At 43.4% G+C, this 24,253-nt stretch overlaps 2 protein-coding genes across 4 annotated transcripts in view; both read right to left on the minus strand.

Annotated features, from left to right (window-relative positions):
• LOC106594506 (rho GTPase-activating protein 44) overlaps positions 1-14,776 on the minus strand; it is a 165,439-nt gene extending 150,663 nt beyond the window's left edge. For all 3 annotated transcript variants that reach the window (XM_045715775.1, XM_045715774.1, XM_045715773.1), the window contains exon 1: positions 14,487-14,776. In XM_045715775.1, the coding sequence (XP_045571731.1) occupies positions 14,487-14,539 (53 nt within the window). In that variant the 5' untranslated portion in view covers positions 14,540-14,776. The remainder of the gene's footprint in view (positions 1-14,486) is intronic.
• A 7,690-nt stretch (positions 14,777-22,466) lies between these two features.
• Positions 22,467-23,799, minus strand: LOC106602022 (RING finger protein 222). Its single transcript, XM_014194467.2, has one exon. It carries the CDS (start codon positions 23,499-23,501, stop codon positions 22,806-22,808), a length of 696 nt encoding a protein of 231 aa, XP_014049942.1. The 5' UTR covers positions 23,502-23,799; the 3' UTR covers positions 22,467-22,805.
• Positions 23,800-24,253: the final 454 nt, after the last annotated feature.

A 24,253-nucleotide genomic window follows, 5' to 3' on the forward strand; every position in this document is an offset into this window, starting at 1 on the left:
ATTCCACTCCAGCCATTACCACGAGCCCATCCTCCCCAGTTAAGGTGCCACCAACCTCCAGTGTCTGGGACAAATGAAAGTGATCATAAACATTTCATTACTGCTAAGGGATATTTGTCCTGAACAATGTAATGAGAAAGACCAATAGTACTGGATATAGTAGACCATCAGCCATACTGGATATAGTAGACCATCAGCCATACTGGATATAGTAGACCATCAGCCATACCGGATATAGTAGACCATCAGCCATACTGGATATAGTAGACCATCGGCCATACTGGATATAGTAGACCATCAGCCATACTGGATATAGTAGACCATCAGCCATACTGGATATAGTAGACCATCAGCCATATTGGATATAGTAGACCATCAGCTATACTGGATATAGTAGACCATCAGCCATACTGGATATAGTAGACCATCAGCCATACCGGATATAGTAGACCATCAGCCATACTGGATATAGTAGACCATCAGCCATACTGGATATAGTAGACAATCAGTCTTATTGGATATAGTAGACCATCAGCCATACCGGATACAGTAGACCATCAGCCATACCGGGTACAGTAGACCATCAGCCATACTGGATGCAGTAGACCATCAGCCATACCGGGTACAGTAGACCATCAGCCATACTGGATACAGTAGACTATCAGCCATACTGGATATAGTAGACCATCCGCCATACTGGATACAGTAAACCATCAGCCATACTGGATACAGTGGACTATCAGCCATACTGGATATAGTAGACCATCAGCCATACTGGATACAGTAAACCATCAGCCATACTGGATACAGTAAACCAGCCATACTGGATATTAAAGACATTGATATACTGTAGATCTCTATGGTGCTGTGGCTGATTGTGAGAAATGTCATTGGCATCTTTATCAGCAACATAGCAGCAGCTAAAGGTAACACTCCACTGGGCACAGACGTTAGCTCAACGTCTAGTTTTCATTTACATTTGGTTGAGTTGTCAACGAATGTGAATTCAACGTGAAATCAACAAAACATTTCACCATGTCATTGAAATCCCCTTATGTTGATGACTTTTTTCAAATCCAATCAGTTTTCCACGTTGATTCAACATCATCGCATTGAATTTTTGTTGTTGTTTTTGCCCAGTCGGACTCACTCAAAGTGCATACATGGGCCCACACCCACACACTGGGGTGTTATGCCAGTCAGTCTGGATCTCTCTCTTCTCCTCTACTCTGTTATCACAGTCAATCTATTTCTCTCCCTGTGGACTACTGCCTGCGGTCTCTGAGACGTCATGAAGAGGCCAGCGTGCCAGCTCAGCTGTAGGAGGTTACGCCCTGAGTATGTCAGAACGAAAAGGGAGGGAGGAGAGGAGTGGAGAGAGAGAAGAAGGGAGAGGAGGAGAGGAGAAAGAGGGAAGGTATAAAGAGAGAGAGATTGTGAGAGAGAGATTGTGTGAGAGAGAGAGAGACAGAGAGAGAGAGAGAGAGAGGGAGAGAGCGAGAAAGGAAGGAGAGAAGGACAGAGAGAGAGAGAGAGAGAGAGAGAGAGAGAGAGAGAGAGAGAGAGAGAAAGGAAAGGAGGGAGAGAAAGAGAGAGAGATGTGAATGAGGGAGAGCGATAGAGCGAGAGAGAGAGAGAGAGAGAGAGAGAGGCTGCAATAGCTGCAATATCTCTATTCACTCATAATTGCACTGGAGCAGAGAGGAGCTGAGAGGCAGCCGTCCCGTTAGGGACTGGGAAGGAAACCTATTACCACACAATCACCACCATTATCTGGGAGTAGTGTCAGTGATTGGTGCGGCATTGAAGTGTGTGTGTGTGTGTGCGTGCGTGTATGTGTGTGGGGGAGAGAGGAGAGAGAGAGAGAGAGAGAGAGAGAGAGGGAGAGAGAGAGAGGGGAGAGGGGGAGAGAGAGAGGAGAGAGAGAGAGAGAGAGAGAGAGAGAGTGAGAGGAGAGAAGAGAGAGAGAGAGAGAGAGAGAGAGGTGGGAGTGTGCCCTTGATGAGCATGCAGCAAGATTCCTGTGATAACAGCATAGCCATCGACGTCAGATTCCTCCACCAATCTATATTACCAGGACATGAGGTGTTCAATAATATACAGTAGATCATGAAACTGAAATATAAATAGCTCAATCATCTATAGACAGAGGCTAATGTCAACATACCATACCAATGTCAACATACCATACTACCGCTACTACTACTACTACTACTACTACTACTACTACTACTACTACTATAGCTACAGACGGCAGATACTGCTTGGGTTTATATCATGGTATCTTTTAAAAGACTGTCCTAGACCCAGATAAGACAAGCAGAGAGATGGGGAATTGAGAAATGGGACAAGATTGAAGGATGGAGAGTGAGACGGAACAAATTAATATTTTTCCCATGAGATCTGTAGCCTGCAGTATATCAGTCAAGGATATGAATAGCAAGAAAGAACATTTAGATGGTAAATGATCAACGATCAGCAGTGAAAAAACAACTGGACCTGTATGTGAAGACAACAGACCAATAGAACTATCTGGTTAAAGCCACGATCAAACCGATAGATATTCCCACAGAAGACCACTAATTCCAACAAGACATATAGGTAGAAGCCAGTGGAGGCTGCTGAGGGGAGGAAGGCTCATACTAATGGCTGGAACGGAACAAATGGAATGACATCAAACCATGTGTTTGATGTATTTGATACCTTTCCAATCATGCAGCTCCAGCCATTACCACAAGCCCATCCTCCCCAATTAAGGTGCCACCAACCTCCTGTGGTAGAAGCATCACTATGCTTATAGAACAGTTTGAGCTTACAGTAGCCGTTGCCTGGAAACAATCCATTTCACTGAGCTGAACTGCTTGCCTCTCCTTCTCTACAAATATGCATGGCAGAACATACACATCCTCCTATAGATACCATGGCAGAACATACACATCCCCCTATAGATACCATACACATCCCCCTATAGAGACCATGGCAGAACATACACATCCTCCTATAGAGACCATGGCAGAACATACACATCCTCCTATAGAGACCATGGCAGAACATACACATCCTCCTATAGAGACCATGGCAGAACATACACATCCTCCTATAGAGACCATGGCAGAACATACACATGCTCCTATAGAGACCATGGCAGAACATACACATCCTCCTATAGAGAACATGGCAGAACATACACATCCTCATATAGAGACCATACACATCCTCCTATAGAGACCATGGCAGAACATACACATCCTCCTATAGAGACCATGGCAGAACATACACATCCTCATATAGAGACCATACACATCCTCCTATAGATACCATGGCAGAACATACACATCCCCCTATAGAGACCATGGCAGAACATACACATCCTCCTATAGAGACCATGGCAGAACATACACATCCTCATATAGAGACCATACACATCCTCCTATAGATACCATGGCAGAACATATACATCCTCCTATAGAGACCATGGCAGAACATACACATCCTCCTATAGAGACCATGGCAGAACATATACATCCTCCTATAGAGACCATGGCAGAACATATACATCCTCCTATAGAGACCATGGCAGAACATACACATCCTCCTATAGAGACCATGGCAGAACATACACATCCTCCTATAGAGACCATACACATCCTCCTATAGAGACCATGGCAGAACATACACATCCTCCTATAGAGAACATACACATCCTCCTATAGAGACCATGGCAGAACATACACATCCTCCTATAGAGACCATACACATCCTCCTATAGAGACCATGGCAGAACATACACATCCTCCTATAGAGAACATACACATCCTCCTATAGAGACCATGGCAGAACATACACATCCTCCTATAGAGACCATGGCAGAACATACACATCCCCCTATAGAGACCATGGCAGAACATACACATCCCCCTATAGAGACCATGGCAGAACATACACATCCTCCTATAGAGACCATGGCAGAACATACACATCCTCCTATAGAGACCATGGCAGAACATACACATCCTCCTATAGAGACCATGGCAGAACATACACATCCTCATATAGAGAACATACACATCCTCCTATAGAGACCTACTGCAGAGAGTGCATACCTTGTCCAGCCAGTGAGTCATCTGGTCACGTGTTTATTATATTTTTTTTAACCTTTATTTAACTAGGAGAGTCAATTAAGAACAAATTCTTATTTACAATGACGGCCTACCCCGGCCAAACCCGGACGACACTGGGCCAATTGTGCTCCGCCCTATGGGACTCCCAATCACGGCCGGATGTGATTCAACCTGGATTCGAACCATTGACTGAAGTGACGCCTCTTGCACTGAAATGCAGTGCCTTAGAACGCTGCACCACTCGGGAGCCCAACAAAGTGTCACACCAACCAGCCAGTCAGTCAGCCAGTCAGCAAAGCAACCAGCCAGTCAGCCAGCCAGTCAGCCAACCAGCCAGTCAGTCAGTCAGCCAACCAGGCAACCAACCAGTCAGTCAGCCAACCAGCCAACCAACCAGCCAGTCAGTCAGCCAGCCAGTCAACAAAGCAACCAGCCAGTCAGCCAGCCAGTCAGCCAACCAACCAGCCAGACAGACAGCCAGCCAGCCAGTCACCCAGTCAGCCAGCCAGTCAGCAAAGCAACCAGGCAGTCAGCCAGCCAGTCAGCCAACCAACCAGCCAACCAGGCAGGCAGCCAGTCACCCAGTCAGCCAGCCAGCCAGTCAGCCAGCCAGAAAGCCAGCCAGTCAGCATAGGACAGGCCTGCTCCAGTGATCTAGAGAAATGCTGACAGAGCACACATGGACATGCCCCCTCCCCCACTACTGAGGGTGGACCTTCCTCCCTCTACTCCGTCTCCTCCTCCCCCTCTCCTTATATTAACCAGTAGGAGGCTTTCACTGCAGAGGAGAGGGAGAGGAAGGAGGTGGGAGAGGGAGGGGAGGAGAGAAATTAATACTGAAAATACAATGACTGAGAATAATTACAAAAAATCTAATGACTGAGAATGATTCCTGAAATGAAATGTGTGTAATTACAGTAGCCTACAACTTCCTGTACTTAACACCAGGAACTGCTGACTGAACCACATCAGGACCAGACCATGTGATGTTCCAAATAGCAGCATTCTATAGCCTGGAATCCAAACAGAATATCGCTCTGTTTCAATATTGTTTCATTGAATCAGTGAAGTGGAACAATAGGGAAACAGTCATATTCAGTGTGGATTCCAGGCTAAACAGTCCACCTCTGAAATTAATTTGTATGTAAATGACTAACCAACGGGCAGCTCTAATGACTCCCTGGAGGCAGCCCTCAGAGGTCAGGGGTCAAGGAGGTCAACAGCTAAAACAAACAGAGAAACCCATCTCCTCTAAGGACTGACCTGGCTGGATATAATTACAGGAGTGGTCAATGGAGGGTGTAGTAGGTCACATGCATTTATAAATGTCTCCACTGTTAGGAGGGCCAAAAAAGACTGATAATAAGGAATGAAAAGGCAGAACTGAAAGAAGGCTGTTTCAGCTCAGCCAAAACGTTGGGTTAGGGTCAGTGTCAGGGTTAGTGTCAGGGTCAGGGTCAGGGTTAGGGTTAGGGTTAGGGTTAGGGTCAGGGTCAGGGTTAGGGTCAGGGTTAGGGTTAGGGTTAGGGTTAGGGTCAGGGTCAGGGTTAGGGTCAGGGTTAGGGTTAGGGTTAGGGTTATAGACTGATAATAAGGAAAGAAAAGGCAGAACCTAAAGAAGGCTGTTTCAGTTTGGCCAAAACGTTGGGTTAGGGTCAGTGTCAGGGTTAACGTCAGGGTCAGGGTTAGGGTTAGGGTTAGGGTTAAGGTCAGGGTTAGGGTTAGGGTCAGGGTTAAGGTCAGGGTCAGGGTTAGGGTTAGGGTTAAGGTCAGGGTTAGGGTTAGGGTCATGGTTAGGGTTAGGGTTCCAGGTCTGGTTACTGTGATGCTGCTTGGTCTTTAGGGTTCCAGGTCTGGTTACTGTGATGCTGCTTGGTCTTTAGGGTTCCAGGTCTGGTTACTGTGATGCTGCTTGGTCTTTAGGGTTCCAGGTCTGGTTACTGTGATGCTGCTTGGTATTTAGGGTTCCAGGTCTGGTTACTGTGATGCTGCTTGGTCTTTAGGGTTCCAGGTCTGGTTACTGTGATGCTGCTTGGTATTTAGGGTTCCAGGTCTGGTTACTGTGATGCTGCTTGGTATTTAGGGTTCCAGGTCTGGTTACTGTGATGCTGCTTGGTATTTAGGGTTCCAGGAGCCCAGATTCACAAAACCTTCAATACAGAATGCATTTTTGTATTCTGTCATTTTAACTGTCATTTTTTTCGTTAACTATAGAAGTTAAGTTGCTATTCCTCAAAAAACTTTATTGGACATTTTCTTGCGCTATTTCTTATGTTTCTCCTTAAGCAAAAGTAAAGAAGAAATTTGATTCTTTAAAATAAAGTTAGTGGAAATGTTGTTAATTCCAAGACAGCTAAACCCTCGTCTTAAACTCAGGGCAGTGAGAGAAAACAGCTCATGAAAGCTTTTGAACATGTTTATTCACACACAAACTTCATCTGAAAGTTTCAGTATTGATTATTTTAAACCCAAGAACATGTTTTAGAACAATAATCTCAGTAAGAAATATGGTAAAACGATTGCCATTGCTAGCTAGATAGCTAGCTAAAACGCTTGCCTAGCAACAAACATTTTACAAAGTTTTTTAAAAGACATTTGAGAAGTTCGTAAGAAAATCATACGAACTTACGAACTCTCTTACGAACATCTTTTTTTTTCTTAAGAAGCTTTTTATGTTTTTGCGTAAGAAGTGTTTTGTGAATCTAAATACATTTGATTGATTGATTTACTGATTGAATGATAAACAGGCCTTCTCTCCTGAAGGACATAGCACCATTCCCAATGAATCAGACACAGTAGAGCCAATCCATCAGGCCCCGCCCTGCCATCAGGCCCCTCCCTGCCACCAGGTCCCGCCCTGCCATCAGGCCCCTCCCTGCCACCAGGTCCCGCCCTGCCACCAGGCCCCTCCCTGCCACCAGGCCCCGCCCTGCCATCAGGCCCCTCCCTGCCACCAGGCACCGCCCTTCCACCAGGCCCCGCCCTGGCACAAGCCTCTCCATAATAACACCTCCACCTAAATATGACTGAGAGACAGACGGCCTGTACATATAGTGACATCACAGCTAACAGTAGAGAACAGATTGACACACACACACAGACAGTTTGCTGAGATTATAATGGCTACAGTCTGAGTTTCATAATAAAAACATTTGTAAAATGTCAACCAAAAATGAAATAAGTCAGTGTCACTTAATGCCTTGATTAGTCTAGTCTAGATTAGCCTAGCCTAGCCTAGATTTGCCTAGTCTAGATTAGCCTAGTCTAGATTAGCCTAGCCTACAATAGGAAACATCATATGATCATCAGTAAAACGAACAAAAGCAGAATGTACAAGGTACCTATTTTATATAAACACTAGCCATGGTCAGTACTACCTGGCCCTGGTCTGAATGAAGGAGTGTGTTGTGAATAGATCGGCAGTACTGGCGCGGCAGGTAGCCTCGAGGTTAGAGAGTTGGGTCAGTAATCAAAAGGATGCTGGTTTGAAAAACTGAGCCGAAAAGGTGAAAAATCTGTTGCTGTGCCCTTGAGCAAGACACTTAACCATAATTGCTCCAGAGGCGCTGTACAATGGTGACCCTAGCCGTGACCCCAATCCCTGTGGGTGTCTCAGCTGGAGTTCGAATATGCAAAAAAACACATTTCCATTTCAGACTTGTGTGTAACAGGACACATATATTTTTACTTTTTACCCACAATATCCAATTGGTAGTTACAGTCTTGTCCCATCACTGCAACTCCCGTACGGACTCGGGAGAGGCGAAGGTCAAGAGCCATGCGTCCTCCAAACACGACCCTGCCAAGCAGCACTGCTTCTTGACACACTGCCCGCTTAACCCAGAAGCGAGCCACACCAATGTGTCGGAAGAAACACAGTACAACTGGCGACCGAAGTCAGCGTGCATGCGCCAGGCCTGCCACAAGGAGTCGCTAGAGCGCAATGGGACAAGGACATCCCAGCCGGCCAAACCCTCCCCTAACCCGGACAACGCTGGGCCAATTGTGCGCCGCCTGGGATCCAACCCAGGTCTGTAGTGACACCTCAAGCACTGCGATGTAGTGCCTTACACCGCTGCACCACTCGGGAGGTCCAACAGGACAAATATAAGCACCCCCCATATGATTATTATTATAGTACCTGGTCCTAGTCTAAATTAAGTTTAGGAGTGTGTCTCCTAATCCCACGCAGAAATCATTAGGCGATAGTGTGAGAAACGTGGAGTGTCAATAGAGGACTAGAGGGCGTGTGACAGTGTGACAGCACTTTGACCTCTGCTCTCCCCCTCTCTCCACTCAATAGGACACTACTACCAGAGACCTCCACTCAATAGGACACTAACAAAGATGATCAAGTGATCGAGTGATGATCCAACAATCGGTAGGACACTACCCTCACCGCTGGCAGTCCCTTCCCTGTCCCCTCCCTGTGCTTTCCCTGTCTGACCCCTGTTCCTCCCTGTTCCATCCGTGTCTGACCCCTATTCCATCCCTGTCCCTCCCTGTTCCATCCCTGTATGTAAACCCCTGTCCCTCATGTATGTCGCACCCATGTCCCACACCTTAAACTCCCAGGCAGGAGTGCCAGTTAGTCTCCCCTCTGTCCTCTGGCCTATAGACCTTGTCCTGTAGACAGTACCAGAGTCTGTCCTCTGTCACCTGGCCTATAGACCCCGTCCTGTAGACAGTACCAGAGTCTGTCCTCTGTCACCTGGCCTATAGACCTTGTCCTGTAGACAGTACCAGAGTCTTCCCTCTGTCACCTGGCCTATAGACCTTGGCTGAATCTCAAACCGAACACTTTGAGCACTTCGAGCCCTTGATCACTCGATATACGCGTTCACGAGTCAATCGAGTCAATCTCAAAGGCTAGTTGTCGAGTCATTGAGGGCTCCACTGTGCCCTTCAGAAGCCTCTTTATTGACTGGGCATCATATGCCAACTCAGTGCCCTTGGCAGCAACTTCTTCCGATGAATCTTATCATGTTACCTAGCAACAACAGTCTCTACTACATCGCCCTCAAAAAATGTCACAATAAATCAAGATATATCAAGGAATCTGTCATTCATTTTGAAGTTTAATTTCGAGGTCTTAGTCGCGTGATTTTACATCTAGCTAAGGAGTTTAGTGTATTTCTGAAGTTTTATCATGTACACCAAAACTGTCCATTATGAACTAGCAGGCTAAGCCTGAGCCTGTCACTTCATACGAAACCAAACAGAAGCTAACCAACCAGCTAGCTAGTGCAACACCAAATTTTATGCTCCTTCCATAAGCAAGTTAGCTAGTTAGCTAGCTACTGTAGTCATTTTTTAATGATGCAGCAACTGCCTGTTCTACCCCGAATCAGTACAGTATTGAGTCAGCTGCTGTTGCCCCAACGTTACAACTTAGCGATTGGTGCTTTGGAAATATGCTGAAGTACGGACTGACTGCTGGGAACATGTCTAAAACTTCATCAGAAAGCTGTCAAACTATCCTAAATAAGTAATAAGCTACATGCTGTTTATCAGTGCAGCGCCCAACATCCTTAGCTAGCTAGCTAACATTACATCCCTATGTTTAACAGTGAAGCTAGCTAGCAGCAGGCATGCTACACCAAGCTAAAACCAGCTGATGGAATCACTGGTGACCAATATACTTGCACATATTTTGTGCAGGAGTAACGTTAGAGAGATGTAATTTTGTTTTCACTGTCAATGGGAGTATGTGTCTGTGTCTGCTGCAGGTCCCCAGTACCCGTGCTTCATAGCAAGTGAGTCATGCTACAAGACAGGTCGCGGGAGACTATGCTCGCGAATGGATTTAGAATTTTGGAATATTGATAAGTGACAGTTGGGACATTGTATGCACAACGTCTCAATGCTCATTTTGACCAAAACACTGTCAGACTGGAGTGATCACTATCGAACACAACAGCAAGTGGCCACTCAATAAAGGGCTTAGGGGCCAAGTGTTGGGTTTGACATTCAGTCCTCGTCCTGTAGTATTATTAATGACCAGACCACTGGGCTGTTTAGGAAACATGTTGTAGCTCATTATGACTGTGGTGCAGCGGACAGAACAGAGAGAGACACAGCGGGTTGCTGCCACCACTCCCTGCCCAGCCTCCCTCTGAACAGCAGTACACTGTGAAGAGAATACTAGACTAGTACACACACACAGATGTTCAGATTCAAAACATGACCATATGCACGCATGCACACACCCACACCCACACACACACCCACACACCTACACACAGATAGGGAGATTTAAAACACAATCATATGCACACACACACACACTAAATGATGAACACTGAAGAGGCAAGGTCAGCTAGGACCCAGCAGTATGTAGGTGACTGACATCTTTTCAGATACTGCACTAATGCTGGCCACCGAGCAGGGGGTGATAACAACAGCGTCTGTAAGGTAATGTAGGCTACCCCCTTAGTGGCGTGCTGAACAGCATAGGACGTGATATGATGACCACTACCCTGTGTTATAATCCCCCAGTAAGGACCAGCATGGAGCTGGGAGGAGGATGAAGAGGAGGAGGAGGAGGAGGCGATGAGGAGGAGAGGAGGAGCAGCGAAGAGCGCCTTCTGGCCCGATTGATGCGGTGCCTTCTGCAAGACAAGCTGCTCTGCTCTGCTCTGCTCTCCCAGGAGGAGGGGAAGAAAACAGGGCAAGAGAGAGAGAGAGAGAGAGCGGGGGCTGAGAGCGGGGGAGAGAGAAATAAAGAGAGAGTGGGAGAATGATAGAGGGAGGGAGGGAGGGAGGGAGGGAGGGAGGGAGGGAGGGAGGGAGGGAGGGAGGGAGGGAGGGAGGGAGGGAGGGAGGGAGGGAGGGAGGGAGGGAGGGAGGGAGGGAGGGAGGGAGGGAGGGGGGAGAGAGAAAGAAGGAGAGAGAGTTGGGAGAAGGATAGAGAGAGAGAGCGAGATGAGAGAGCGGGAGACAGGTGAGAGAGGGAAGAGAGAGATAGGGCGATGGGAGGAGTGATAAACACATAGCAGAGATGTTAAAGGTCAAATGTAACATATTCCTGTAATACTAGGCTGTCTGTGGGGGGGGGCATAAGGAGCATAAGGAGGGGGACATGAGAATCATGCTAATGTTGTTTTAATTACAGGTGGGTAGGCCATGTAATAAACAACATTATGTACCTGATATTACAGGTGGATTAACAACATTATGTACCTGATATTACAGGTGGATAAACAACATTATGTACCTGATATTACAGGTGGATAAACAACATGATGTACCTGATATTACAGGTGGATAAACAACATTATGTACCTGATATTACAGGTGGATAAACAACATGATGTACCTGATATTACAGGTGGATAAACAACATTATGTACCTGATATTACAGGTGGATAAACAACATTATGTACCTGATATTACAGGTGGATAAACAACATTATGTACCTGATATTACAGGTGGATAAACAACATTATGTACCTGATATTACAGGTGGATAAACAACATTATGTACCTGATATTACAGGTGGATAAACAACATTATGTACCTGATATTACAGGTGGATAAACAACATGATGTACCTGATATTACAGGTGGATAAACAACATTATGTACCTGATATTACAGGTGGATAAACAACATGATGTACCTGATATTACAGGTGGATAAACAACATGATGTACCTGATATTACAGGTGGATAAACAACATGATGTACCTGACATTACAGGTGGATAAACAACATGATGTACCTGATATTACAGGTGGATAAACAACATGATGTACCTGATATTACAGGTGGATAAACAACATGATGTACCTGATATTACAGGTGGATAAACAACATTATGTACCTGATATTACAGGTGGATAAACAACATGATGTACCTGATATTACAGGTGGATAAACAACATTATGTACCTGATATTACAGGTGGATAAACAACATTATGTACCTGATATTACAGGTGGATAAACAACATTATGTACCTGATATTACAGGTGGATAAACAACATGATGTACCTGATATTACAGGTGGATAAACAACATTATGTACCTGATATTACAGGTGGATAAACAACATTATGTACCTGATATTACAGGTGGATAAACAACATGATGTACCTGATATTACAGGTGGATAAACAACATGATGTACCTGATATTACAGGTGGATAAACAACATTATGTACCTGATATTACAGGTGGATAAACAACATTATGTACCTGATATTACAGGTGGATAAACAACATGATGTACCTGATATTACAGGTGGATAAACAACATTATGTACCTGATATTACAGGTGGATAAACAACATGATGTACCTGATATTACAGGTGGATAAACAACATTATGTACCTGATATTACAGGTGGATAAACAACATTATGTACCTGATATTACAGGTGGATAAACAACATTATGTACCTGATATTACAGGTGGATAAACAACATGATGTACCTGATATTACAGGTGGATAAACAACATTATGTACCTGATATTACAGGTGGATAAACAACATGATGTACCTGATATTACAGGTGGATAAACAACATTATGTACCTGATATTACAGGTGGATAAACAACATGATGTACCTGATATTACAGGTGGATAAACAACATGATGTACCTGATATTACAGGTGGATAAACAACATGATGTACCTGATATTACAGGTGGATAAACAACATTATGTACCTGATATTACAGGTGGATAAACAACATTATGTACCTGATATTACAGGTGGATAAACAACATGATGTACCTGATATTACAGGTGGATAAACAACATTATGTACCTGATATTACAGGTGGATAAACAACATGATGTACCTGATATTACAGGTGGATAAACAACATGATGTACCTGATATTACAGGTGGATAAACAACATTATGTACCTGATATTACAGGTGGATAAACAACATTATGTACCTGATATTACAGGTGGATAAACAACATTATGTACCTGATATTACAGGTGGATAAACAACATGATGTACCTGATATTACAGGTGGATAAACAACATTATGTACCTGATATTACAGGTGGATAAACAACATTATGTACCTGATATTACAGGTGGATAAACAACATTATGTACCTGATATTACAGGTGGATAAACAACATGATGTACCTGATATTACAGGTGGATAAACAACATTATGTACCTGATATTACAGGTGGATAAACAACATTATGTACCTGATATTACAGGTGGATAAACAACATTATGTACCTGATATTACAGGTGGATAAACAACATGATGTACCTGATATTTGATTTGTTTTTTACAGGTATCCCAGCATGGGAGTAATAAGGACATCTGTTGTTCAGGCATATCAATATCATTTTTAAATGTTACATTTTTAGTAATTTAGCAGAGGCTCTTATCCAGAGCGACTTACAGTAGTGAATACATTTCATTTCATGCATTTTTAAAAATGTTTTGTTCTTTTTGTATTGGCCCCCTGTGGGAATCGAACCCAGAACCCTGGCGTTGCACACACCATGCTGGCGTTAAATAACAAATAAAAATAATTCCCAAATTAAAAAGCTTTCCATAGGTGATAATAAACACATTCCTGTGACACCAGATCCAGAACTCCTTCGCTAATTGAGTGGGGCAAAGTGTAGTTGCTAGGTAAACTATGTGGATTGTGGAGGAATATGACACAGGCTACATCCATAGGATTGAAGGTACCTGATGCAGTGCTAAACGACCTTTCCCGGGCATAGGAGACGATCATGATGCTGCACCTGCAATGTTTCTCATTTCTGACAGGAACCACAGCTCAGATAACTGCGTATTGAAAGCATTGCGAATTTTCCCATTCCCCCTCGTGTCGCAGAGACATCTGTCCGCATCAGCAGTATCTAGCCTTCAGAAGGTGGGTGACAGGCATCATTTTACCCCTGATATGAAATGACAGCGTTTAGCCCCAATTTACATGTCCCCCCCCACTTCCTCCTCTGCCCAATAATGACCCCATATATTGTGATGCTGCTGAACTGAAGATATAAATATTATTATATCCAGTGGGCTGGGAGAAGGGCAATGCGCCTACACGCTCTGCGGTATTCCAAATGGCCATTACGCAAAAGGAGACCTCCAGCAATGTGAAATAAATGCATCCTATGCATTATCCCTGTTGGCTATATCAATTCGTTGCGGTGATTCTGTATGACAATAATCCCTATATGATTATGAATATTATCTGCTTGGTCCCGTTACCTATTCCCTTCCCATTGGAATGGGACCAAGCGCTGCTCAAGCAGATTTGCAGGCTACGCTACGTTTCCTGCAAACTCTCACTCACTGTCACATGCATAACAAGGTATGGAAAAGGAGGCTGTAAACCGGTTTCCCGTTTTGCTTACCTGCCCACCGTTTGGTTGGCGAGCTGTCGCATTCGATTGAATTGCTTCTTCATCTTGTATTTTCTGCGTTAACACCTATGGAGAAAAAGACTCCGCATTTCTCTCAAAATAACGGCCCGTACTCCGCAGCGGCACAAGAGAAAATCCGCCCTCTCATACTTTCTCTCCCTCATCGCAATTGTTAAAACATTGAAAATGCGCTGAATTACATATTTTCACTGCATTTTCCCGTATCCATTCGCCCTATACACCCAGTGCAGAGATGCTGGATCAATTCGCCGCTATGGGCAGCAGAGAGTGACAGTGTCATGACACGCTGCGCGGCAAAGCACTGTGGGTAGTGTAGTAAATCGTGAACTGTTCCAACTCATCTCACTCAGCATTAGTTATTACGGATGACCAAGGGAATTAATAATGTTTCCAATTGAATTATCAATAAATGACATGCTTACAGTTATGTTGTAGATAGGACATGGGTCGGTAGGTTATGATAAATGTCACAGGGCCAACTTTTCCAATGTTTAGCCTACATCAAGGGGGGCAAAAATCAATGGCCAACATGTAACAGTAAAAGCCTGACAACAAGTGTCCTATTGACATGGCTGTTTGTGTCAAACGTGGACTATTGTAATGTAACATTCTTGTTGCCATGCATGACAAGAAACTCAGAGTGGTTCCCGAGTGGCACAGTGGTCTAAGGCACTCCATCTCAGTGCTTGAAGCATCACTACAGACACCCTGGTTTGAATGCAGGCTGTATCACAACCAACTGTAATTGGGAGTCCCATAGCGCGGTGCACAATTGGCCCAGCGTCGTCCGGGTTTGGCCTATGGTAGGCCGTCATTGTAAATAAGAATTTGTTCTTAACTGACTTGCCTAGTTAAATAAAGGTTAAATAAAAGTTAAATAAAGGTTACATTTAAATGTAGAAGTAGAACTGAACCAGGATGTTATCCAGATTACACTACCATCATGTGGTTTCTATGTGTCAGATTACACTACCATCATGTGGTTTCTATGTGTCAGTACACTACCATCATGTGGTTCCTATGTTTCAGATTACACTACCATCATGTGGTTTCTATGTGTCAGATTACACTACCATCATGTGGTTTCTATGTTTCAGATTACACTACCATCATGTGGTTTCTATGTGTCAGATTACACTACCATCATGTGGTTCCTATGTGTCAGATTACACTACCATCATGTGGTTTCTATGTGTCAATACACTACCATCATGTGGTTCCTATGTATCAGATTACACTACCATCATGTGGTTTCTATGTATCAGATTACACTACCATCATGTGGTTTCCATGTGTCAGTACACTACCATCATGTGGTTTCTATGTTTCAGATTACACTACCATCATGTGGTTTCCATGTGTCAGTACACTACCATCATGTGGTTTCTATGTGTCAGATTACACTACCATCATGTGGTTTCTATGTGTCGGTACACTACCATCATGTGGTTTCTATGTGTCAGATTACACTACCATCATGTGGTTTCTATGTGTCAGTACACTACCATAATGTGGTTTCTATGTGTCAGATTACACTACCATCATGTGGTTTCTATGTGTCGGTACACTACCATCATGTGGTTTCTATGTATCAGATTACACTACTATCATGTGGTTTCTATGTATCAGATTACACTACCATCATGTGGTTTCTATGTATCAGATTACACTACCATCATGTGGTTCCTATGTGTCAGATTACACTACCATCATGTGGTTTCTATGTGTCAGTACACTACCATCATGTGGTTTCTATGTGTCAGATTACACTACCATCATGTGGTTTCTATGTGTCAGATTACACTACCATCATGTGGTTTCTATGTATCAGATTACACCACCATCATGTGGTGTCTATGTATCAGATTACACTACCATCATGTGGTTTCTATGTATCAGATTACACTACCATCATGTGGTTTCTATGTATCAGATTACACTACCATCATGTGGTTTCTATGTGTCAGTACACTACCATCATGTGGTTTCTATGTGTCAGATTACACTACCATCATGTGGTTTCTATGTGTCAGATTACACTACCATCATGTGGTTTCTATGTATCAGATTACACTACCATCATGTGGTTTCTATGTATCAGATTACACCACCATCATGTGGTTTCTATGTGTCGGATTACACTACCATCATGTGGTTTCTATGTGTCAGATTACACTACCATCATGTGGTTTCTATGTGTCAGATTACACTACCATCATGTGGTTTCTATGTGTCAGTACACTACCATCATGTGGTTTCTATGTGTCAGATTACACTACCATCATGTGGTTTCTATGTATCAGATTACACTACCATCATGTGGTTTCTATGTGTCAGATTACACTACCATCATGTGGTTTCTATGTATCAGATTACACTACCATCATGTGGTTTCTATGTATCAGATTACACTACCATCATGTGGTTTCTATGTATCAGATTACACTACCATCACGTGATTTCTATGTGTCAGATTACACTACCATCATGTGGTTTCTATGTGTCAGTACACTACCATCATCTGGTTTCTATGTGTCAGATTACACTACCATCACGTGGTTTCTATGTATCAGATTACACTACCATCATGTGGTTTCTATGTGTCAGTACACTACCATCATGTGGTTTCTATGTGTCAGATTACACTACCATCATGTGGTTTCTATGTGTCAGATTACACTACCATCATGTGGTTTCTATGTGTCAGATTACACTACCATCATGTGGTTTCTATGTATCAGATTACACTACCATCATGTGGTTTCTATGTGTCAGTACACTACCATCATGTGGTTTCTATGTATCAGATTACACTACCATCATGTGGTTTCTATGTGTCAGATTACACTACCATCATGTGGTTTCTATGTGTCAGATTACACTACCATCATGTGGTGTCTATGTATCAGATTACACCACCATCATGTGGTTTCTATTTGTCAGATTACACCACCATCATGTGGTTTCTATGTGTCAGAATACACTACCATCATGTGGTTTCTATGTGTCAGATTACACTACCATCATGTGGTTTCTATGTGTCAGATTACACTACCATCATGTGGTTTCTATGTGTCAGATTACACTACCATCATGTGCTTTCTATGTGTCAGATTACACTACCATCATGTGGTTTCTATGTGTCAGTACACTACCATCATGTGGTTTCTATGTGTCAGATTACACTACCATCATGTGGTTTCTATGTGTCAGATTACACTACCATCATGTGGTTTCTATGTGTCAGTACACTACCATCATGTGGTTTCTATGTGTCAGATTACACTACCATCATGTGGTTTCTATGTGTCAGTACACTACCATCATGTGGTTTCTATGTGTCAGATTACACTACCATCATGTGGTTTCTATGTTTCAGATTACACTACCATCATGTGGTTTCTATGTATCAGATTACACTACCATCATGTGGTTCCTATGTATCAGATTACACTACCATCATGTGGTTCCTATGTATCAGATTACACTACCATCATGTGGTTTCTGTGTCAGTACACTACCATCATGTGGTTTCTATGTGTCAGATTACACTACCATCATATGGTTTCTATGTATCAGATTACACTACCATCATGTGGTTTCTATGTGTCAGTACACTACCATCATGTGGTTTCTATGTATCAGATTACACAACCATCATGTGGTTTCTATGTGTCAGTACACCTTTTCTTCCTTACGACTATTTTCCAGCAACCGTATTTAGAGTAGTAGTGCTGATCTAGGATCATATCCTCCTTGTCCATGCAATCTTACTAGTTATGGTATAAAGCAAAACTGATCCTAGATCAGCACCCTGAGAGACTATTTAGAAAAGGACCCTGATCTTTTCCAGGCTGTATCACATCCGGCCGTGATTGGGAGTCCCATAGGGTGGTGCACAATTGGCCCAGCGTTGTCCGGGTTTGGCCTATGGTAGGCCGTCATTGTAAATAAGAATTTGTTCTTAACTGACTTGCCTAGTTAAATAAAGGTTTAATGAGATTACAGGTAACCTGGTCCCCAGGCTCCAGATAAAGAACCGGCTGGTGAATGAGATTACAGGTAACCAGTTTCTCAAGAGGGGGTGCCTGAGTAAATACTGAGAGAAACTTTCCACCAGTATAACCAGTGGTATCAGAGAGAGACTTTCCAACAGTATAACCAGTGGTATCAGAGAGAGACTTTCCACCAGTATAACCAGTGGTATCAGAGAGAGACTTTCCACCAGTATAACCAGTGGTATCTGAGAGAGACTTTCCACCAGTATAACCAGTGGTATCAGAGAGAGACTTTCCACCAGTATAACCAGTGGTATCAGAGAGAGACTTTCCACCAGTATAACCAGTGGTATCAGAGAGAGACTTTCCACCAGTATAACCAGTGGTATCAGAGAGAGACTTTCCACCAGTATAACCAGTGGTATCTGAGAGAGACTTTCCACCAGTATAACCAGTGGTATCAGAGAGAGACTTTCCACCAGTATAACCAGTGGTATCTGAGAGAGACTTTCCACCAGTATAACCAGTGGTATCAGAGAGAGACTTTCCACCAGTATAACCAGTGGTATCAGAGAGAGACTTTCCACCAGTATAACCAGTGGTATCAGAGAGAGACTTTCCACCAGTATAACCAGTGGTATCAGAGAGAGACTTTCCACCAGTATAACCAGTGGTATCAGAGAGAGACTTTCCACCAGTATAACCAGTGGTATCTGAGAGAGACTTTCCACCAGTATAACCAGTGGTATCAGAGAGAGACTTTCCACCAGTATAACCAGTGGTATCAGAGAGAGACTTTCCACCAGTATAACCAGTGGTATCTGAGAGAGACTTTCCACCAGTATAACCAGTGGTATCAGAGAGAGACTTTCCACCAGTATAACCAGTGGTATCTGAGAGAGACTTTCCACCAATATAACCAGTGGTATCAGAGAGAGACTTTCCACCAGTATAACCAGTGGTATCAGAGAGAGACTTTCCACCAGTATAACCAGTGGTATCAGAGAGAGACTTTCCACCAGTATAACCAGTGGTATCTGAGAGAGACTTTCCACCAGTATAACCAGTGGTATCAGAGAGAGACTTTCCACCAGTATAACCAGTGGTATCTGAGAGAGACTTTCCACCAGTATAACCAGTGGTATCAGAGAGAGACTTTCCACCAGTATAACCAGTGGTATCAGAGAGAGACTTTCCACCAGTATAACCAGTGGTATCAGAGAGAGACTTTCCACCAGTATAACCAGTGGTATCTGAGAGAGACTTTCCACCAGTATAACCAGTGGTATCTGAGAGAGACTTTCCACCAGTATAACCAGTGGTATCAGAGAGAGACTTTCCACCAGTATAACCAGTGGTATCAGAGAGAGACTTTCCACCAGTATAACCAGTGGTATCTGAGAGAGACTTTCCACCAGTATAACCAGTGGTATCAGAGAGAGACTTTCCACCAGTATAACCAGTGGTATCAGAGAGAGACTTTCCACCAGTATAACCAGTGGTATCTGAGAGAGACTTTCCACCAGTATAACCAGTGGTATCTGAGAGAGACTTTCCACCAGTATAACCAGTGGTATCTGAGAGAGACTTTCCACCAGTATAACCAGTGGTATCTGAGAGAGACTTTCCACCAGTATAACCAGTGGTATCTGAGAGAGACTTTCCACCAGTATAACCAGTGGTATCGGTGTCATGCTGTTCCTAAAGTTTATACGTCACTGGAACGTTTGACTCCACATAAAAAGTGCCAGGCAGAGGCATTGTTTATTACAGTATTTAATACCCAAATCGTTCTTCGGTAATGACCTTGAGTAGTGATTCAAAGGTAATCGGCAGATCCCTATCTGATGTTATCATTCTAGGAACCAACAACGTATATTTAATACAACTTGTTTTCCTTGTTCAAAACTTTTGAAAATATGTTTTATAGTTTTATGCTCATTAATTCATTGTGGATTTATGGTACAACTTTGAGAGTTGATTTTGATATGCCACATCATTTAATTTCTTACACAAGAACATTAATTAAGTCTCTGTAATAGAATGTCACCCATCCAGTCTCACAGCAAGAGTAGGTTTAATTACTAAATAATGCTGAGTCATTAACTGAAATTCATTATTACACTTCTCCACACACCCTCCCCTCTCCCTCCCCCACCACCTCCCTCTCTCACCCCTCCCTCCCTCCCCCTCTCCCTCCTCCCTCTCACTGGGAAGAAAGAAGGGAGGGAGGAACCAGAACAGCTGAGGCGGTTGGTTGGTTGCTAACCAACCAGTAAAACAGGAACAACTAGACAAGCAGAGGAAAGAGAGTACACATGGAGGATGGAGACGTTGATAAAGCACATTCCAGAAAGCTTTCTCCTTACATAATAAACTAGTTATCACTTCACTGTAAGTTTCTCTGTAACACTTTACTGTAAGTTGCTCTGTAACACTTTACAGTAAGTTGCTCTGTAACACTTTACAGTAAGTTTCTCTGTAACACTTTACTGTAAGTTGCTCTGTAACACTTTACAGTAAGTTGCTCTGTAACACTTTACTGTAAGTTGCTCTGTAACACTTTACAGTAAGTTGCTCTGTAACACTTTACTGTAAGTTGCTCTGTAACATGTTCCATTAAGTTGCTCTGTAACATTTTCCATTAATTTTCTCTGCAACACTTTACTGTAAGTTGCTCTGTAACACTTTACAGTAAGTTGCTCTGTAACACTTTACTGTAAGTTGCTCTGTAACACTTTACAGTAAGTTGCTCTGTAACACTTTACTGTAAGTTGCTCTGTAACACTTTACAGTAAGTTGCTCTGTAACACTTTACAGTAAGTTGCTCTGTAACACTTTACTGTAAGTTGCTCTGTAACATGTTCCATTAAGTTGCTCTGTAACATTTTCCATTAATTTTCTCTGCAACACTTTACTGTAAGTTGCTATGTAACACTTCACAGTAAGTTGCTCTCATACAGTGATAGTAAACTAGTAATAACTACAACTCATGTACTCGCATACATTCACTTAGTGACCCAATATACACACTATAACTCTAGGAACAGAACATATATATATATATATATATATATATATATATATATATATATATATATATATATATATATATGACTATGCAACACCTTTTATGTTCACCATGTAGCCTACACAACTATCAGATCCTCCAATACTGTACATTCCTTGTCCATTATAAACTGTACACATTGTTCCCTTCACAATAGAGAAAGCAGAGCTAACTCTCCCTGGTGTTGGTATAGCAGGGCCTCTAAGTAGTGTCAGTGGTAAGACAACACCTCAGTGTTCCCATGCCCCATGTCTCTCTTTACAGCAATCAATCCCCGACCCATGCTCATCTTTACCTGCAAGTCGGTCTTGCTCCTTCAACCTGCCAGGGACTCACATGAATTATTTGCTGAGCATACTGAAGGCATTTGAGAGCGCACTTTCTCTCTGTGTCTCGGTGTCTCGTTCTGTCTCGGTGCCTCTCATGTGTCTCTGTGTCTGTTTCTGTCTCCCTTTCTCTGTTCACATTGTCAGAATACACCACGTGCCGGTAGGACATAAAGAGACTTTGGCACATGATGTGTTGGTTATCTAGTCCATCTAATAAAGTAACTGTAGCCTGTACTTGTAAATGTCACTGAAGTTCTCATTAAACAGGTAAAACAACTTACAACCAGAAACGCACAACAATGGTCTCCATGAGAGGTGCTGGCATTGCAACCCTCACCGTTCTATATTGAGGACTTGTTGCCAACAACATATGGGGCAGTTATATGGTGAGCAGGGGTAGTTATAGACCTATGGTAATGGGTGAATATGGAGGCATGTTCACAGGGGCCTCCTTTTCTTTTGATCTTAGGACCAATATTTCGACCATTATTAAGCAAATCACCATCATAAAGTGTATAAATGTAGGAATTAAGACAATGCCTTTTCCTCTAAGTCATTCCATAAACTATCACTTTATTGCAGAAACCAGAGTGACTGAACCAGCGCTGTTTCATTCGGTGACTTAATTAGATCCTGTCCAGGTCATTGAGGACAAACAGGCATACAAGGAACACAGTGTGCAAGTTCAAACTATATGGCACTACAATACATATTGACAGAATGGACAAAGTGACATGTTTCAATGAATTAAGTGAAATAAATTGTCTTCATGAGAGCATGAGTGAAGAAGAGAAAATTAGACCATACAATAACAAGAAATGGGTCATCTATCAAGTAGTGCGTAATGACGCACCATGCATATGCTAGAGCCATATGGCTCTGGCTTTGTGGGCTATGCCAATATAATCCAAGGAAGTGTGGCAGCTACCATTGCCATCAGTGTGAATATCACAAGCAGAACGACCAAGCAACGTGCCGTTGTGCAAATCCTGATTCGCCGTCTTCTGCGGTTGGGTTGGGGAACAACAGACATAGTGTCCAGGCTAACCGCATCTTCATCAGCCATGGGTCGGCCCTGGGCACTGATGATGAAAATCTGAGAGTTTCTGTGGTCGGGACTGATCAGTGATAGTATCCGTCGACTCCTGCATCTCTCTGAAATCCACCTAAAGCGTCTCCCAATCCAGCTCAGTCCACTTGAATCAGACGGTGAGCTACTATGCCCTGACGCGCGTCGTGTTTCATGGTGATGCTGTGGGTTACCAGGTGCTGGTGGAGGGACAGGGACCTTCAAGGTCTGCCTGCCTCCTTCCTCGGCCTCTTTCCCCGGGGAGAGAGGAACCCCAACCTCCTGTTGCTTCTTGATGAAAGTCAGGTGTCGGCAGACGGGACAGATGATGGTGTCTCTGATGACGCCGTCCCTGTTGATACTGACTAAGGTTTTGACCAGACAGTCGTGGCAGAAAACGTGTCCGCAGCTCAGCGTCCTCTCCGTGCCGGAGAGACTATCATAACACACGGGACACTCTGAGTCCTCCTGGCTCTGCGAGTCCCGTTCCTCCGCTTGATGTCCGTCGAATGGTGTCATCCTGGAGCCTTTACGCGCTGCCTGGCAGTGCTATCTACACCGGTGGTGCACCATGGAATCACCAATAATCCTAATAACAGCTGTTGGCGCCTCGGGATTTGACTATAGTTCCAACAGCGAGAATAAAGCTGATTTCAATAGGCTAGGATCCCGAACCTACCTACCCGAAGGTCTGTTGCACTGGCTGAGTGAAACCAAAACACGTGCCACTCCTCCCATACAGGGCAGTGTCTCCCTCTCAGGGAGGGCTGTCATCTATACCCATAGGCTACACCTGTGTGACTCGCTGCTCTTCTGGTGCGTTCAGTTTCCCCTGAGTGACAAAATCAGCCAAACAGGATTTGGAATGTTTGAGAAAGAACACTGCAGATGTAATTCCAGTGACAGTCATGTCCCACCATTCTCCAAACCATGAAGTCTGACCCACAGAACAGATAAGCTATGTGTTATTGAGGTTGACTTCATAGAAATGCCTTGTAATTAATTTGATATTGGTGCACACCCTTGCGAAAAAGATTGCAGTCAGTCTGCAGTATAACTGCCGTTAGAGTGAGTATAATTGCAGTATGCTGCAAATACTGTGTACATAATAACACAGTTCTTCTACTGCAGTAATTTTTCCAGTGCAACTGCAGTTAGTTACAGTGCAGTATAACTCACTGCAGTTATTCTGCAATTACTGCGTTCAAAATACCAGAGTCAAATACATGTTTACTGCAGTTTCAAAACTGCAAACCTTTTTTTGTAAGGGC

Source organism: Salmo salar, chromosome ssa03 (assembly GCF_905237065.1).
Source record: "Salmo salar chromosome ssa03, Ssal_v3.1, whole genome shotgun sequence".
NCBI classification, from domain to species: Eukaryota; Metazoa; Chordata; class Actinopteri; order Salmoniformes; family Salmonidae; genus Salmo; species Salmo salar.

What these genes read in the sequence shown, in the direction of transcription:
- LOC106602022 (XM_014194467.2), bottom strand. Translation starts at nt 23,501, where the DNA reads ATGACACCATTCGACGGACATCAAGCGGAGGAACGGGACTCGCAGAGC.